Below are 18273 nucleotides of genomic sequence, written 5' to 3' on the forward strand. Positions count from 1 at the left end.
TACAGATTAAATCTACTTTAATACGACTACTGGTTGAGTTAGAAAAAGTACCCAAGAGAGGTATGCGGTTAAAAATGTGGAAGGTAACAAACCCTGGATGTAAAATTCCTTGGCTGAGTCAGCATGGCACCAGCATGATTCCCCCTGAAACCCTTGTTCAGAGCATCACTGCTGGCACTTTTAGCCCCCTGTTTTACTTGCTCTTAGCTTCTCTTAGACACGGTTATCCAGGCTTCCTCCTTTGGTGAGGTTACCAGCTCATATTTTGTCTCCATGACTTGTCCTTTCACTGGATGGAGATGCAGTTTCCTCACCAGGACACTCAGCAGAACTGTAGCCACCATATAGGCAAACCTGAGGGAAGAGGCAGGAGAAAAGAACAAAACCCTTGCTACGATGTAAATCTGAAAAAGGACAACAGCCAGCTTGGACAGATTGTCTTAGCAGCAACAGGAAGAGGCTGAAAGCACCTTCTCTCCTGTCTGCCACAGACCCACACACAGACTTCCTTCCCTATGCTCACCTCAACTCTGGGCACTCCTGGCTTCCTGAAAAACCCAACAAGGAGAGGTTTTTCATGGCTGATTCTTCATTGAATCTCTCTGGGTCAAACCTGTGAAACACAAAATACACTGAGGCCTTCTGTGCAGGCACAGGGTCCTTTCCCTGGACACATGCGCACGCACACATGATTAAGAAACTGGTGATGAGATAAAGAATCTCACTAATGTCTCTCTAAATCATGCTGGGTAATTTCACACAGATATATGAGGGCAACTGTGCATCTGCTCCATCTGTATTCCCGGCTGGTCAGCTGTGTCCCAGCTCGGTCAAAATGCTGATAAACTGTGTTAATGTGACACAGGGCTGGAACTAACATGCACTGCCTCTCAGCAGTAAGTATTTAGGTTGAGCACACAGCTGAGCTGATGCTGCTACCTGCCCTCTATTCCCCTCCAGGGCAAACACAAGTGACTTGTCTCCCCCTCTCTCTCCCTCTGGGTCCTTTCCTCTCTCACTTCCAAAAATATTTCCCTTTTCTCCTTTCCCCTCACCCTTCTCCTCAAGCAGCTTGTGTGTATGTGTTTGTGCTGGGGGAGGGAAGCTGGTGACTCATTCAAGTGAGAAAAGCGGTTTCTAGCATTAGGATGGTGGAGGATGTGAGAAAACTATTATCCAGGGCTGGCATGAGTTAAAACAAGATTTCCATAATCAACTAACCCCAGAGAGACTAACAAAATATCACTCAAATATTAAAAAAAACCCACCAAAACCAAACAGGAAATTTGATGCATGGAAGACAGTTCTCTTTCACTTTCTGCTAAAACTTTCTGCTTATACTCCAGGTCTTTTTCTCCCTGCCTAAACATCCCTGCTCTGCTTCTACCAAAGTGAAAGGGCACATGGGTGGTGATCCTCAGTAAAAGAAGCATCAAACTTATATTCCCTCTGAACTAAAGCAGCAAATTGAAGATGTTGTAAAAGGAAAGAAAATGCAGCAAAAAAATAGGGAGGGCAAACAGCCACAAACAGTGGTTTTGTACAGTAGGTAGGTGAAAGGATCAAGGAGCTGATCTCCTGTCTCCATCACAGAAACACACATCTACCCAGGCCAAACCTCAGTCCCCTTCACCTCGGAATAAACACACTATGTTCACAGCAGTCCTCACTGTCCCTCCCACAAGGCCTCAGCAAACCCTTCCTAAACACAGTGCGCGCCCTGTCCTAGCAGGCAGTCCCTGCCAAGATGCTCATGGGTGGGTGCATCAACGCCTGACCCTTTTGTAAGAGCTACGCCTGCAGGAGAGAACAAGTGCTGTTCTAAAGGCTCTATTCTTTCTCCTAAATCTCAGCTGTCTGTTCTTCCCGTCTAGAGTGAGTAACCCACATTTTTTTCCCAGCCCAAGCGAAGTCAGATACACGTTAATATTTGCCACCTGGAGGCCACAGGAAGCTACAGCAACTTTCTTCTTTAACCTCCAAAATAGTGGCCCGGATCCGGTTATGTTTTCATAGATAGAAGTAATGAGGTAGCATTTCCCTTCCCCCTGAGAAAACAAAGCTTCAGACTGACACATCTTCCCTTGCGCCATTGCTTCATGATGACAAGCAGTGATTCCAAAGCAATTCAAATCACTGCTTCTCTTTCACAAAAAAACCTTAAAAGGAAGTTACCAGCATTTGCCAGGGAAGTTGTGTGTGTGTGCACGCCAAAAAAAGGTTTCATCAAACTCTAACACATACACGGGAAGATCATGTCTTAAATCGCCCTGAAATCCCACCCATGGAGACAAACCAAGACCTTCATCGCTTGATTTTCTTTTAGACTCCCTTTCATCTCCAAAATCTACTTAAAGCAGGCCCTGCAGCCAAACAGGCTGTGCTGTAAGATCTAAATAGTATTAATTAAAAAAAGGAAAAAAATGAGCTGCAATAAGTCTTGACTCTACATACTTGTATGGTGATGGCCAAGATGAACTATCCTGCAGCATCACACCAAGAGCATAAAGCACAAGTGTCTGTGAAGAAAATCAGGACACATATGTCAGAGCAAAAAGAAACGCACAATTAAAGACATCTCTGGGCAGCCCTGCTAGATGATGATTATTCTGTAGACTACTCCTATTTCTTCAGTGCATTAAAAAGATAATATTCTATATTTATCTACAGATTTCCATAATCCATGCCAAAATGTTATGATTTTGACTTCTAAGGCCCATGCTACAACTGTTGGTGGTTAGAGAGGGTCTGATCCCATTCCTCTTCTCTTGCTGGCATAGATGTATGGAACACTTTATTCTCTGCAATGGAAGGTACCACTCTGTGTGGGAAATATGGGTGATACAATCAGGCCTGAAATCATGCTCTTCAACGCACAACTGAGCTCATAAGCCCCTTCAAAAGATGATTCAGCCCTGGTGGACCCAGAAGCAAAAGCAAATCTGCTCAACAAGAGAACATGGATTCCCAGAGCCTCTCCTCCAGAGGAACTGCGGGGCAAACTTTGAGCTAAACTGCACTTTCAGATGACAGAGCAGCTGCTCGGGTTCAACAGTGTCCGAAGAAACGTTCTTCCTGCCTCACTGCTCAGTGGGAGGAAGAAGAAACAGCAAATTTCCCTCCAGGAAAGGAGGGTCGCCTAGTGCTCCCAGCAGTGCCCTACCTCTTTGGGGATAGTGTGTTGGTCGACTCTGCCCTCCAGCTCCTGCAGCTGTGCAGCAATGGGCGTAAGCTTTGCTGTTCGCACTGTCTCACACAGGACCTGCCGACAGTATCTGCAACCAGTAAGACCTGGTTAGTTTAACCCTCCCAGAGAGAAGCTTGTCTACATCCAAGTGGCAGCAAAGAAAGCCAAATCACCTGCTGCATTCAGGGTCACAGCCTGCTCCTGAAGCTGCCTCAAACCACACTGAGGCACTTTGTTATTTTTTTTCTGGCAAGAAGGCACAGCATCTTTGCCAGAAGCCTTAGATCTCATTATCAGCTTTTAGGGAAGGTTATTGAAATTTCTCTTCACCACACTTTTTTCACATTTTATACCAAACTCTGCTAAAAAGCATAAACACACCAGCCCTCTTCCTGGACCTCTCATCCATACAAGCAGCAGTGAGAAACCCACATACTCAATACTCCCTTACTGAAATTCTAACACCAGTCCAAACAGAAAAGGCACCCAGTGGCACCAACAGATGCACGAAAAATAAAGGCACACTGTTGACCAGTCATCATTCTGCGGCCCTTTGAAAAGATTATTACATGCTTTCTCTCTAAATATGTCTAACATGAATCCAACCACTAAAATGACTGATTACTTCTAGAAGGCAAACTAGGACAGAAACCAAACAAGACAGTAAGTAAACAAATTTTGGCCTGGCAGCCAGGGCATCGATTCTGTGCTCTCCTCTGCCCATGAACCTAAAGGGTTTCCTATAGACAACCTGAAGAGAGCAGCTTGGTCCCCACGTCTGGAGCCCTACAGCAGATTCTCTCTGTGCTGTGAGTCATCCTGTGGTTTGATGACTTCCAGAAAAAATAAGCAAGTATCTTTTGGATGTCTTCTTCTGGCCCAGCATAGGCTGGGCATCAGGCTCCAGCCCATGAAGCCCCTGTCCCCACCACATGAGATAACTAACCACCTTCCTCTGCAGTTCCTTCCATGGGACCCACCTGAGCTGTTCGATTTTCTCGTGCGTAATTGGTCCCTTCCCCAGAACGCGGTCCATTTCCTTGTAGAGATTCTGCTGAACATCTTCTGAGGTTGTCAGGAAATAGACTGCCCAGGTACACACTAGGGAAGAAATCAAGACAAGACTGGACCCAGAAAATTCACTTCTTTACAAACTGTGTCCAGTTTTTTACTTCCTGTACGTGGAACATTACTTTTTGACCCAGAAAAGGGTGAGCTCTGTTAACAAGAGGTTGTACTGATTCTGTATGCAGTGGCAAGAGTGGAGGCTGAACTCCTATGCAACAAGAGATCCTGCAAAATAAAGTTGTCTTTCCAATGCTATGAGAAGCTTAGGGAGCTGTGCAGGAGGCTGAGCGACTCAGCCTCACAGTTCTGGGGAAGAGACCACAGAGCCCAGCAAAACCTGAGGAACCAGGGTTATTAGACCAACCATGCAAAAGAAAGACTGGTTTGTCCAAAGCATCAGAAGATTCCCTTCTTTAGAGGGCTTCCCCAGCACATCTCAGGCAAGTGCTCCAGCCAGCCAACATCTGGGGCTCCTGACAGGGAGTGACAAGAACAGTATAGCCCTCTGCAGCAAGCTGGCCAATACTTGTCTCCCCTGCAACTATTTTGTGAGTATATATCTTCAACAGCAGAGTGAAAAAGAAACCTTGCATAGGAAATAAGTGTATAGGATGCAGTTTCCCTAAAGCTACAAGGTAATGTTTCTACCACTCCAAACTGTCTATTCAAGAGAACTATCTGAAATCCCTGAGGATTCAAGCCCCTTAAAATAACAGTCATCTTGGAGTACTTGGAGAGGCTATTCTCTGTGGAGAGTATTATCATAGTTGCCAAATTTACTTTCCACATTCTTTAACACCCAGCTGCACCTGGGAGGTTTTCTTTGGAGTCTCATCCCCACTGGATGAGATACAGGGCCTGATAATCACCCCCCTATCACAACAAATTTTACACAGCTCCGGTTTGTATTTTTATTTGGGCTTTTTTTCCCCATAATCTTTGCACAAATCCCAAAGTAGCTTCTTTGAAAGTCTTCCATACATGGAACACACCTATCCTCCAGAAATTCGAAGCAGCCAGTCAGATTCCAGCACTCTGCTTTAATTTCCTTTCCATGTGCCAAAACATATTTTACAACATGATCTTTGTGGCTTATGTCTTCTGGTGCTTTTTCATCAAATTTAGCATCAGTTGGCTGGGGTTAGAGTACAAGCAAAAAGCAATGGGAAGAAATTCTAAGGTTCACCAAAAGACTGGGAAAGTTGTCAAACACAACTAGCTGTGAGGCTGTGTCAAGAGTCTGATGTAAAAATTAGCTTTTTCTCTACATCTGTAGCTCAGGAGAAAGAGAATGATGAATATAATTTTCTATTAGGCTAGAATAAGTCTCATGTCATCACACACAGTTTTAGACAGCTGAGTGTAAGGATGGAAAGTTACCTACAACCTGTACTTACAGTTAGCAGTGATTATGCATCCTGCCAAGGAGAAAATCATTGTATCTTCCAGAATCTAGGAGATAAAATCTACTTCAGAGAATGAAGTTCATAAGATAAAAAAGAAGTAGCACATTCTCCACTCAAGCACATGAAATCCCTTCAGTGCAGAGAGCAGGAAATATATCTAGAAGACATAGACTGAACTCTCCATAGAACTTCCACTGGAATGGCACATGAGACATGCTTAATATTAACATACTTCTGGTTTATAAAAACAGCAATGAAGCAGTGGCAAGGGAAGCTACCAAATTCTAATGCAATTAAACATTGTAGGAGTGGAAGAAAGAACAAGAAACCCTGCTTTAATAAGGAAACTGACCTAAGATGCAAAAACTTAAATTAATCAAAGGCTACAATGCAATGAGCTGCCCATCTAGCAAAATTCCATTGCTGTGTAATGACATAACAGCCACACAGACCTGCTGGTCACTGAGGCTCCCCTGCAGCAAGGTGTCTATAAAGATGTGCCTGTTGAATGCTCTGCCTCGGCGCTCCTTTGTAATTTTCCTTAAGGTGGATTCCATCTCCATCAGAGCTTTGGAAGCAAAAAGAAACATTTATTTTAAAACCTGGTCATCCTGAGTGCTGCAGAGAAGCAAATCTATCTCTCCATGCAGATTTTCAGACCAGCTGTCCCTGCTGGGCTCATTTACAGAAGCAGCCCCTGTTACATGTGGAAGGTGGAATCTCCAATTTAGTTGAAAACATAGGAAGCAAATAAGACAGCCTGCCTATAAAAAGCCGTCCTTACAGGTACAACCAAGACATGTACTTTGAGCTGAACTCATGTAAGGGGAAGCCAAATAACAGTCAGTGCTGAACCATCAGAGAACATGTTTCATCAGCCCCCACAAAAAACATCTGAACCAGGTAACACGAGTTGCATGGCCTGTAGAGTTAAAATTATTAAAGTGTTACAGCACCTCCAGCTACTGATGCTGTCCCTTTTGCAAGCATGGTGTAAGAGGATGGCTCTGTGCTAAAGAGTTTGCAGAGAAAGGAAGGTGGGGAACATGCGGGAGGGGTTTTGGCACAGAGTCCACACATCTGAAGATATGTGGGTGCCTAACTCCCAGTGCCTGTTGTGGGAGCTGGGGGGAGTTAGGGACCTAAGTGCCATTGCTGTCCGATTTAAACGACCTACTCAAGACTATCCAGGAATCATGGAGCAGAAGTTGGATATGAAACTCGATTTACCAAGGCCCAATTCAGCCCCTTCGTCTTAGCACCACCCTTCGTCCCTCCCCTCTGCATAGGAAGGCCAGCCACACTTAAACACCAAGCATCACTATCTGGAGTTCATGAAATTGTGTCCTAACACATCATCGTACTACAGCTCAGGAACAGTCCTGAACAGGTGCCATGGGAGAAACCCATTTTAATGGGGCAGTAGTTGTCCTCAGGTCCTGAAACCCACGGCAACTTAAAGAAGGAAACACTGAGTCTGGAAGATTTACAACCAAATCCTTAGTTCTAGATACAAGCTACTTTTCTTTAACATCTTATCAATCAATACTGAAAGGGTTTATTAACAACAAAGAAGACAGGACAACTGAAAAATAAAATAACTTACTGTGAAATCTATGAGAAACAAAAGCACTGCCACAACAGACCTGAAAATCATGTTACTTTGTAATAGCACATCAGAGGTTATCATGTGGAAGGAATCCATCAAAGCAGCACCTCTGTAATTGTGTCTTCCAGCCTGTGAGCGAGTGACTGGCAGCGCGTTCACCAAATGGTGCAGCACCACAGGAATGACCATACAGGCCAAACCAAGTGGCTCCGTTTGTCTCCACCTAACACAGTTGCCTGCCTCTAACAGAGGTCAAAAGTGGGTGCTAGGGAACAGAACAGGAAGGGAGCAAGCACACCCTGATACTTCCCAGGATCCTCTATCAGTCTCCAGACTGGACAGACCCAGACCTGGAACTAGAGCTCTACTACAAACTTCTTGTGCAATAGCAGGGTTGTCACTCAACTTCAAACCAACAATCTTCTGCAAGAGTAAGGAGGACACATCTGGTAGCTTATGCCATGATGACCAACTCTGCAGAAAAGCCAAGACAGCTGGACAAATTAGTGCTTCTATATGCTAGCTAATTCTAAGTATTAATCAGAGTGGAAGACTGTGATTTTGGGAGGAACCTACCATCTTTGTAGAGCTTCTTTCTAGTCATGTTTTTGTCAAGGGACCCATCCAAGAAACCTTTCCCAATCTCTGACCAGATCTGAAAGAAGGACAGAGGGAAAAGCACCCATCACTCACCATAAGCTGAGACTGCTTGGACTTTTCTATTCTTCCCTATTCAGGAAAATGAAAACACCAAAAAAAAATTGAGACTTCCTGTGAATATGGAACTGGTCTCCTCTTCAGGAAACCAAGTCCTATTCCAGATATTACATCTATGCTAGCTAAAATTGAATCTAACTGAAACAACTGTAATTACACCTGTAGGGGAAAAGGCATGGGAACCTTGAATGGGAGGCAGAACTGTTTCTCTCCCACCCTATCACCAGCAGATCTGACATCCCCAGATGTGGACACAGCTTAGGACCTCCTCATATTTTCCTCTCTCCACAATGTCACAGAGCCTTCAGAAGATCTTTGAAAAGGAGAAGTCCCACTAGCATTCCCAGTAGAGTTTAACAGACTTAAGTACCAAACACCTCTCAGCTGCCATTGGATCTGGGTTCCTGATCCCCACAGATCCTTTAGAAACACCTTAGGCTAACAACAGCAGGATCAGCATTAGGATCTTTCTGATAGTTTCAGCTTGGGACAACTGAGGCAGAGCCCTCAAGCTCTCAAGCTTAGTATTAGCTTACTGTTAAAGTCTCAGCAGTAGCTTGTACCAAACTGCACGCAGACACAAGCTGTGCGCTGTTAGCATGTACAAATGTAACAGGGAGATTTCCTGGCTTTTTGTGACACTTACTGCATCGTGGTGCCTGCGGAATCGGATGACTTCCCGGTCATCTTCAAAGCTGCTGCCCATAGCTGTCTGCGTGACAGACTTCATGGCAAAGCCCAGCATGTGCTGGCAAAGCGGCACGTGTTGTGCCTCAGGGAGAGAGAGCCATTTGGCTAGCAACTCTTCTGACAGCTTGAGAGGGAAGGAACCATTAGTTGGCAGTAATATCAGCAGCCTATTTACCAAACATACCCTGGAGACATTCCCACCCAGTTCCTAAGGCGGACCACACTTCCATGGCTACGGCATGAAGCTACACTCTTTCCAGGGTTTCCTTCCATTGTTAACTTAAACAGTAACATTTTAGCCTGAAATATTCTGCTTTTTCCCAAGGTTTTCCCCCAAAAAGCCCTGTCCTACTCTCTTCTTCCCTCTGTCACAGAAGAAACCTTAAAACCTTTAATACTAGTAGCTCCAAACTGAGCAAAGAGATCATATTCTGGCTGCTGGACTGAGTCAACGGAACAGTTCTTCACCTGTTTGTGGTCCCAATAGCTGATTCCTTGCTCCTCCTTCTTGTCCTGGGAAATAAATCTAGAATCCAGGTGCTCCACCTTTATCTGCATCTGGTATCTTAGCACAAAAAGCCACCAAACCCAGCCCTTCCCCCTAACCCACTGGAGCTAAGAGAAACCAAATATTCACACCATGCTGGAATGGGCAGAGGCTGTTTGCTGTCTCAGATGGCTTATAGTTTCAGCACTAATTTGAATGCAGCTCCTTTATCCTAGTGATCGTCCTCACTAAACTTTCCCATGAGCCACACAGGGCTTCTCTGCTGTACAAGGGCAGTTACGCACCTTCTGGATGAGAGCAAAGTTACTTTGCAAGCACTTGGTCACACCACTTTCATACAGCTTTCTCCTCGTGTGGCTCTCTCCTGTATCCCTATTCAGGCTGGACTGGTACCTCAAGAGGGACTTCAGCATCGTCTCAAAGGGATCCACTGAAAGCAAAGAAAGAAAACACCACACAAAAGTCAGGCAGTCACACCACACGGGGATGATGAAAACAGCAACCTCTTTAACCGGGTACTGCTACTTCTGGGCAGCAAGCAAGGCATAGCTTCTTCCCCCAGGAACAGTCTTTTCGGACTGTCAAGCTTCTCTTGCTTAGCGTGGGCTGGGACCTCATAAGCTCTCTCCTGTGTGGCAGGGTACCACCCTGCGATCAGCTCCCCCTGCAGAGGCTGCCTGCTGGCTCTACCAAGTAATTCTTTAGTGACAATGCCTTGGAAGCTTGTTCCCAGCTTGCCAGTTCCCAGCTGGTTGTGCCACTGACTCGGTGACAATGGGAAGAGTGGCATGCTCCTTCCCCTTCTCCCGCAGCCTCATCTGCAGCCCCTCTAGCACATTGCCCCTTGACATCAGGTGCGCCCTCCTGCCCTGACCATGGCTATGCACTCAAGATGTACCAGCTCGCATGCGAGACTTAGCCAGAGATTGCTCTCTGCACTCCTTACCTGGCTTCACAGCAAACCTCACTGGGCACCCTACTGCTCCTGCGTGATTCCTCTTGCATGCACCGAGTTCCCTGCTGATGAGCTCTGCCCACACTAACACCCACCTCTCAGTCGGGGCTGCCTCCGGCAGAGAAGCTCTTACAGAGAACGGTACCCCACTAAGCTACAGAACACTTCCTACTTCTGTTACCTTACTTTCTATCTTCCTTCTGCACAGACACTTGCAACACCGTACAAACTAGACACAAGCACTTATCCTCCATCTTCCGTACCCGTGGCTCACTTCAGTTAGATCTTTAAATCTGAATTTCACCACCAGGGCCTCTACTTATTAAATTTGCTAAAGTGTATTAGGTGCCAACGCAAAGCTGTGCCATGAAGCATGGCATACGTGTTTCTCTTTCTGAAAACTTTCCTGTGGGTCTTGCAGAATGGGCAGAATCTTTAAGGAACTATCTGGAAGCAGCAATCAGGGGGTTTTCAAGAGGAATATTTCAACTGTTTATCACAATCTGTTATTTCTCCCAGATAGAAAGGGAAACCCCTGAGGCATCAGAAGACATCAGGGCTGGGCTAGACACATATGACTATCAGCTGTGGATGCATCTAGGCTTCCCAGCAGAGACTGGGGCCTCATTGTGCTACTGGACAAACATACAAGCAGAGATAATTCCCACCTGTAGAGGACTTACTACCTAATGACACAAAAGCAGCTAATGAGGCCAGAGGCATAAATATGGTAAACTTTCCTAAATGCTTTTCTCTCACACCATTTCGCTTCCCATGTTTTTAAGTTCTGCATCTCATGCTCTCCCCAACTTTAAATGACAAGTATGTGCATGTGTCTTTTGGCACAGCAGATGGTACCTGTGGCTCTCCATGTGGAGCAGGCTGCTATGTGACTCTGGCTGCTGCTGACAATTCCTCCTCCAAGGTACTTTGCCATGGAGTGGCTGCTGCTATTCATGCCACGCTTCCCTGCTGACTGGCCCTGGCAGAGCTAGGCACAGTACTAGGGTAGCCAAAAAGACACATGGCTGTCGGTAAAGCCCACACAGCAAATCTGGCAAGCAGAGGCACTGGAGAGGCTAGACGATGCTTAGCACCATCACCTGCAGAAACTGCGAAGTTCTCCTGGTGTGTATGAAAGAAAACTGCTGGATCAGCCACGGGCTCCAATGTTTTCTCCCCTGTCCCTAATGCAAGCTGGCAGCCCCATGCCACTAAAACACCCTCTGTTACGAACTCAGGACTGCAGAGCCCAAGCTGCCCTTTGCTGAGGGCTGGCCCTGCCTCACAGTGTTTGGGAATGGCTATTTCTCCACAGGTGCAGGAGGCTAGTGACTCCACAAGGCACAAACCACTTCTTGGAGACAGGGCTCAGTCCTACTAACGCTTCCACGGACTTCTTCCTTTGCCCTTGTCTTGAAAACACCTCAAGGGTTACACTTTCAGTCCTCTTAGTGAAGCATCTCAAAATTTCAGCTGTTCCTTCTACTTACAAGGAAAGCTTCTTCTTCATCACAAGAGCATCAGAGTGCTATCCTGGACACCATTGTAAGTAAATATAGAGAAAAGATCTAACTCTGGATAGTCAAGACAGATGCCAAGCAGAACTGAACATCAGAGACGGAAAGGACCTCTGAAGCTGCACAGTACAAACACAGAACAGCAACAAAGCTGTCCGGCTCAAACAGGCCACGACCCATAGCTCCATCTTCAGCATTCAGGGTGCTTCAGGTTCGTTGGCCCAACACAAAAGGTGACATCAACTCATAGGAGTGTTCCAAGTGGGTCTGTGAACCCACTGATGCCGGCAGTCCTGAACTCGTCTACTCTCTTCAGATCCACACCCTTTGGAGGCCCGGACTGCTTCCCCAAAGCCCCTCAAGGGAATCACCAGTAACAGCAGCAAAATTTTACTTCCTTTGAATTCTCCTTGCAAATTCATCTCAACCAAGCTTTAAGGAGGTCATGAAATCATACCAGCTTCAAACATTGCTTTAAGCATGAGAAAAAAAAGTCTGCTGGCATGGGGAACCTGTTAATAATTATGAATGCAATTAGTCCAACTTCAAGGCTCTCACAAGAGATGCACTACCAGCACCTCTCTCTCTCTCTCCCAGAAGTCTGACCATACCTGTGACACACAGATGTGATGAAAGGAACCTTTCTCTGCTACTTGGAGACAAACCCTACACCTCCAGCTTGGAAACCAACAAGCAGGCACCTACGAAGAACAGCTCTGGCCTCAGGTGCCCCAGCAGACTGAGGAGAAATTGCATGGCAAGAGTTTTTTGGTGGCGTTGGAGAGCCACGACTTGGATATGAGCCAGTTCACAGTGGGCTGTCTCCTGCCCCACAGCACTGTGTGCACAGAAGAGATGTGTGCAAGACCAGGCCTCCAACAAAACTACAAGCTGCCTAGAGCCAGTTTGTGGCTGAGAGCTACCACTTATAACCACTCACCATGAAATGGTAGAGGAAGCAAGTGTTTTGCTACAACCACTCAGCTAAGCTACTACATGTTGTTTATACCTGAAACCTCCAGGAAAAACAATAAGATTCCTCACCTCTAATAAAGTTTGAGCACTTCTGACAAGCATCAGTGCTAAAAGGAAAGCACTGATACAACTAACATCGCTGCTTTTTCAGGTCTGAGTTCAGTACAGATCATGAGAACCCTCCTTCTTAAACCTGCCACTGCTGCCTTTAGAAGGAGCCGCCATAAGCTCCTCCATCTGTGGGGCAGAACACACTGTCCCTGGCTCCTCCTGCATGACAGGCTCCTTGCTCCTCTGAGAGCGCTGGCAGCCCTTCTTTGCACTTGCTTTACCCAAAATCATGCCCAAGTACAGAGGTCAGAGCCATGCATGGGATTCCAGGTCTGGCTCATGTTCATCTTGTGCAATAGCCTAGATGCTTTCCTCTCTCTACAGAAAACACATGACTCAATGTACCCTCTTCTTTTTTTCTACGGCCATGTCATCCTGCAGGCAATTAGTGCAGCCTGCTTTTGCTTCTCACCGTTTCTGCTATCCCAGCCCTCAGGGGTGCCCATCTGACTCTGCTTCCTTGTGCTGACAAGGGGTCCCAGCGTAACACCATCAGGGCAGGCTGCTAACCTAAGTGGGAGTATTTCACCTCCCCAACTCAGCACTTCGCTTTCCCAACATAATCCAGCCTCGCTTCCTCTTTCACTTCTCATATCCCATTACCTCCAGCTTCAGTGATGATCCGAGTGGCGTCCAAGCAAATTCTGAACTGAAACCCCGACAGAAACACAGTTCTATCACTTTCCTTATCTAGAATTCTAATTACCAAAGAAGTATGGCATGCATTTCCTATTTATCCCCATCCTTAAAAAAAATATGTTTAGCCCTTGGCATAGCAGGACACTAGATTAGTCGGTCGCTGCCTGGCTCACTTTGTTTCCTGCATTTGCACTGTATCTGTTTTTTTCCAGTATTTGCGTACTCCCAAATTCAGAACATTTCCGAGAACTTGCCTGCTCAGGGGCCTGTCACCACTGCCCTGAGCTTTGAGAAAGTGACTGTCTGCTCAACTTCCCCCAAACACACTTGAGCGCATCCAGATTTTTCAGGGTGGGTTCCCACCTTCTGGAGTGTTATTGCTATCAGCTGCATTTTGCTGATCTTCATGAACTCCCACTCTTTCCCCAGATCATCACCATTTTTTTGAGCCTGTCATGCAACTGTACAGGACGCTTACCCACCACAGCCTCAGCACTAAGTAACGCTGAGATACCTGCCTGTGCCTAAAGGCAGCCTAAAGGATCAGGTCAGACGTGTACAACCAGCACCTCATTCAACTTTGCAAGATGAAAACTGGAAAAACAAGAGGGTAAACCCAAATATCAGCAGCGTTAACTTAAACGTCTGTGATCCCCTTAGGAAGCAAAACACCCACCTAAAATGTTTATATCATAAATTAAAATACCTTCCCAGGACTAAGACTGTCAACTCAGCTACCAGCACCACTGACCACTTCCAAGACTGGAAGATCAATTAAAGGTTTTGAGCACAAAATTCTACACGCAAAAGAAAAAAGTTAAAGAACAACTTCAAATAATACTTTAAAAACCTCTACACTGAACCACACATGGGAGCTATCGCAAACTAGCACAGTAGTTTTCAGACTTACTTTAGCAAAGTTTCCCCTCTTAAATTATATTTCAAACTGCTTTTCAAATGTATGCCAAGCAGCTACAGGACCTTCACCTTGCTGTTTCAAGTGATCTTTTCCATAAACATTTGCCTGTAGGGAGATGGTAGAAGGCACAAGCATGCTCATTTCTTGATGGCCATTTGACAGCAGCAACTCTTTGCCACTAATACTTAAGTCCAAAGTCATACCTTAACCGCTATTTCAGCTGCACACTGAGCCTCGTTTTCTTTCTACTCTGAACAAAACTCCAGCGCTCTTGGACATAGGATGCCCAGCACGGCCAGAAGGAAACAGTGGACTCAAAGACAAAGCAAAGGACACTTACGCAATCGGTTGGGGTTAATATGTTGTTTCAGGAGATCGATGGAGCCAAGGCTGACAACAAGACGCCTTCCAAACCAGAAAGAGACCAGTGGGCCATATTTCTCATGAAGGTTCACCAGGAACTCATGCAAACTGCTGCTGGCGATGATATCTGGCAGGTTGCCATCCCTGAGGAACACAAAGAGGATACCTCGTCATGAACAGCACTCTCTGCCAATGCTGAGCTTGATCAGTGCTGGGATGGAAATCACTTACTTTTCATCAGTTGGAGCCAGCCCAGGGATACCTGAAGCTTGCCTAGATGCCTAGGGTAAAAAGACACGCATCAACCCCCTTGAACTTCAGATTCTGCACAAGTCCCACAGCTTCCCAGTGGGAGAGATGGATTTTCCACCACAATCCTGCTACGCCACTCGCAACGTTAAACAAGAGCTGGCTAAGCCACGTCTTCAGGCCTCGCGCCTGCCAAGGCTTACGAGGCCGATCGACCTGAGTGCGTGCCTGGCCCACCGGGCACACCAGCATCACCCACCCGGTTAGGGGGTAAATCCCCGCGTACAGATTTCCCGGGTCGGGTTTGCCACGCAGATCTCGCCCCCAGGTTTCGCCCCGGAGACCCGCACGGACGCCGAGCTGAGCTGCCGGGGAGCCGGCGCAGCCCCCCTGTGGGCTCAGCCACCGGCACGTACCGACCGCGGCGGGCCGGGGCGCGGGGGCCGGGCTGCCGCCACGGCGGGCCCGGGCTCTGGGCGTGGGGCAGCGGAACGGGGCCGGGCGGCCCAGGGGCGGCGGGAAGGGGCCCAGCGAGCGGCGGGAAGGGCCCGGGGCGCGGTGGGGGACGGGCCTCTCGGCCGCTCGCTGCCTGCCCCCCGGGCCGGGCTGTGCCGTGCGTCCCGCCGGGGGCCCGGTACCAGCATTACCGGGTAGAGGTAGAGCACGGCGCCCACCAGGATGAGCAGAAAAGTGACGGCGAAGATGGCGAAGTCCAGCATGGCCGGGCCGGGCGGCGGGAGCGGCGGGGCCCCACCCCGCGGGCCGCGGCGGGGCAGGAAGGGGCGGGCCGGGCCGGGCCGGGCGAGCGGGGCCAGGCCGGGCTGCGCGCACCGACGGCGGGGCACGGCGCCGGGCGGCATGGGGGGCCCGCGGCGCCTGCTGCTGGTCTCCAACTCCACCCTGCACGGCGGGGGGTACCTGGGCCACTGCCAGCAGCACATCCAGAGCTTCCTCGGGCAGTAAGCACCGCGCAGGGCCCGCGGGAGCCCGCCCGGCCGCCCCAGCTCTGACCGCCGCCTCCCCTCTCTCCTCGCAGGACGGTGAAGCGGGTGCTCTTCGTCCCCTACGCCCTGCACGACCGCGACGCCTACGCCCGCACCGCGAGGGAGAAGTTCGAGAGCTGGGGTAAGCGGGGCCGGCCCCAGCGCCCCGGGCCGCCGCAGGGGGGAGGCGGCCTGTGTCGCGGGGGGGCCGCCGCTGCGGGAGCGGGCGGGGCGGGGCGGGGGGGGAGTCGGTCCGCCGCGGGGTCCCGCTGCCCGCTAGCAGCTACTCTAAAGGCCCCCGGAAGAAATCGTGTTGCGCGCGCTCTGGGCGCCTCGGGGAGGAAGCTGTTTCCTAAACACCGAGCGCGTCTGTACCTGCTCCAGCGCACCGGGGCGCGGTTTGTTCCCTGACGCCTTAAGCCTGGGGTCGAGCCGTGCAACCGCGGGTGTTAAGCAAAACCCTTTACTATAACGCACTTCAACCGGCCACGCATTTCCATGATGAACAGCAACTCAGCTTTGCTTCGAGCAAAGGTTTTTCCAGAGCAGCCTACAGCGACACCTCCGCCCAATACCCACCACCATTCGGGTTAACCTGTTACCCCAGTAATAACCACTACTCACTGCCCTGGGCAGCACACTTTGCTCCGTTCTTTTGCAGAAAGATTGCTGCCAGCAAACATCCACCTTCTGGCTCTCCTGGCACTCCCTGTACTCAGCGAACCCCAACAAGGCAAATCTGTCAAAGCCAGACATTTTAACCATTAAAAAAAAAAAAAAAAATCAGATCAGATATTTGCACCAGTAATGCTAGACCCAGCGGTGGCACATCGTGTTCAGACTTGCAGCCGAGCTGAAGACTGACAGCTTTTTCCTTCTCGTTTCCCAGTTTGCCGGTAATGCTCAGCAGGACTGCGTGCCTCAGCCTGTGCCTGCCGAGTGAAATGCTCCGCTCTTAAGATACAGAGCATGTATATCTGTAAATCAAACATTTCCTTTGGTACAGCTGGATGCAGAAGCCCTGCACCAATGTAGGACATATACTTTATGTTGTAGAGTTCTCTGAAATTTCCCTAGTTGTCTGGCAAGACATTTGGCTTGGGGGGAGGGAGGAATTGAACATACCACATTCCTCCACCAAACTGAAGTGGCAAAGCAAAATACTCCTTCATTTAAGGTTATGGGCTGGACAGCATTCATGAATCTTGTGATCCAGTGGAAGCTGTAAGGAAATCTGAAGCAATATTTATCGGTAAGTTTTATTTCTTGCTCCCTGATGAGGGTTTACATAGGGCACTGGGTTAGTCCTGCTCAGAGCAGGCACTGTAGAAACAACAACGAAAAAGTTGGGCCTAGCAATCATTAGAAACTACAGAAACCAGTACTTTGATGGGGAACAGTAAGACCCTACATTTAGTGGTGGGGATGGAAATAGGAGAGATTTGTTAATGGACCTTCACCTCCAGTAAATTTCAGATTATTCATTTGAACAGTACTTCAGTGATAAAACACAATCATCGCAGCTGGATCATCACTTTATCAAGTCTAAAAAGATTCAGGACTACTGGGCTCCAACTGAGCATAGTCCTAATGCCATGCTCCTGGGTATTACAGCAGTGTCCGCTGACAAAGAGCCAGCACCAGTGTTACAAGAAGGACTTGGGGCATGAGCCCAGAGCTTGCCCTGTGACCACTCTTCTGAAGCTTCTGGTTTTACTGTTGCTCAATGCAGGATACTACCCTGAATAGAGCATAGAAATCATTGAGCCTGCCAAGTTTGTAAAAGCTTCGATGAATATTGGCGGTGAGAACATGTTAAATAAGCTGGGCTCTCTCTCTGCAGGAGGTGGGAACACATTCCGTCTCCTGAAAGCTCTCTACGACAACTGTCTGATACAGGAGATCAGGAAAAGAGTTCTTGAGGTAAATACTACAGGACGCTGGCCAAGTCTGAATGGCAGGATCTCATGCATAAGCTTTTGTTCAGACAAATCCAAGTTCATTCTGCATCTTTGTGTCTAATATACTTCAAATATTGAGCCATCTCACGCAGCCTGGTGGACTGAGATCTGTGGCCAAATAAGGCTGCCATTAGTCATTGAAGCCTGAAAAGACTTGAGGTCAGCAAACTTTCTAGGGCAGTTTCCCAGATGTGGGACTGCAAGACCTTGGGATGTACAATGCTGCATAATACCTTAGAAGCAAGCTACTCGGTGTAAAATACCAATGAAGAGCCATGCAGGACATAATGTATGTCCAGAAACCCTGCTTTTCAGCCTGAGGTGTCCACTTTCTATTTTGCTAATAGATACAGACACGTTCAAGTTGCAGTTTTGTGCTAATAAACTATTAATAGAGTTGGATCCATACATGC

At 47.9% G+C, this 18273-nt stretch overlaps 2 protein-coding genes across 4 annotated transcripts in view; one reads left to right on the forward strand and one right to left on the reverse strand.

Annotated features, from left to right (window-relative positions):
- On the reverse strand, window positions 1-15694 carry LOC101917105 (cytochrome P450 20A1). 3 transcript variants are annotated; one of them, XM_055813072.1, is made up of 13 exons: window positions 15564-15694; window positions 14899-14948; window positions 14645-14811; window positions 9470-9615; window positions 8634-8801; window positions 7847-7925; window positions 6114-6229; window positions 5653-5707; window positions 4168-4288; window positions 3164-3275; window positions 2455-2519; window positions 524-613; window positions 1-354 (listed from the first exon to the last, which is right to left on the reverse strand). In XM_055813072.1, exons 1-13 carry the CDS (start codon window positions 15633-15635, stop codon window positions 204-206), a joined length of 1392 nt encoding a protein of 463 aa, XP_055669047.1. In that variant the 5' UTR covers window positions 15636-15694; the 3' UTR covers window positions 1-203. The 3 variants fall into 3 exon arrangements, with proteins under 3 accessions (XP_055669047.1, XP_055669048.1, XP_055669049.1); XM_055813073.1 differs by having other exon boundaries at window positions 15591-15690; XM_055813074.1 differs by lacking the exons at window positions 7847-7925; window positions 8634-8801; window positions 9470-9615.
- The window catches only part of LOC101923642 (alpha-aspartyl dipeptidase-like), a 7188-nt gene continuing 4607 nt past the window's right edge, over window positions 15693-18273 (forward strand). The window contains exons 1-4 of the mRNA XM_055813075.1: window positions 15693-15875; window positions 15953-16041; window positions 17077-17151; window positions 17743-17822. Coding sequence (XP_055669050.1) covers window positions 15775-15875; window positions 15953-16041; window positions 17077-17151; window positions 17743-17822 — 345 coding nt within the window. The 5' untranslated portion in view covers window positions 15693-15774. The remainder of the gene's footprint in view (window positions 15876-15952; window positions 16042-17076; window positions 17152-17742; window positions 17823-18273) is intronic.

Source organism: Falco peregrinus, chromosome 8, assembly GCF_023634155.1.
Source record: "Falco peregrinus isolate bFalPer1 chromosome 8, bFalPer1.pri, whole genome shotgun sequence".
Taxonomy (NCBI): domain Eukaryota; kingdom Metazoa; phylum Chordata; class Aves; order Falconiformes; family Falconidae; genus Falco; species Falco peregrinus.

Coding starts and splice junctions, on each gene's coding strand:
- LOC101917105 (XM_055813072.1), bottom strand. CDS start 15,635: ATGCTGGACTTCGCCATCTTCGCCGTCACTTTTCTGCTCATCCTGGTG. Junction 14,949..15,563: donor CCGTGCTCTACCTCTACCCG/GTAATGCTGGTA, acceptor TTTTTACCCTAG/GCATCTAGGCAAGCTTCAGG. Junction 14,812..14,898: donor CTGGCTCCAACTGATGAAAA/GTAAGTGATTTC, acceptor TGTGTTCCTCAG/GGATGGCAACCTGCCAGATA.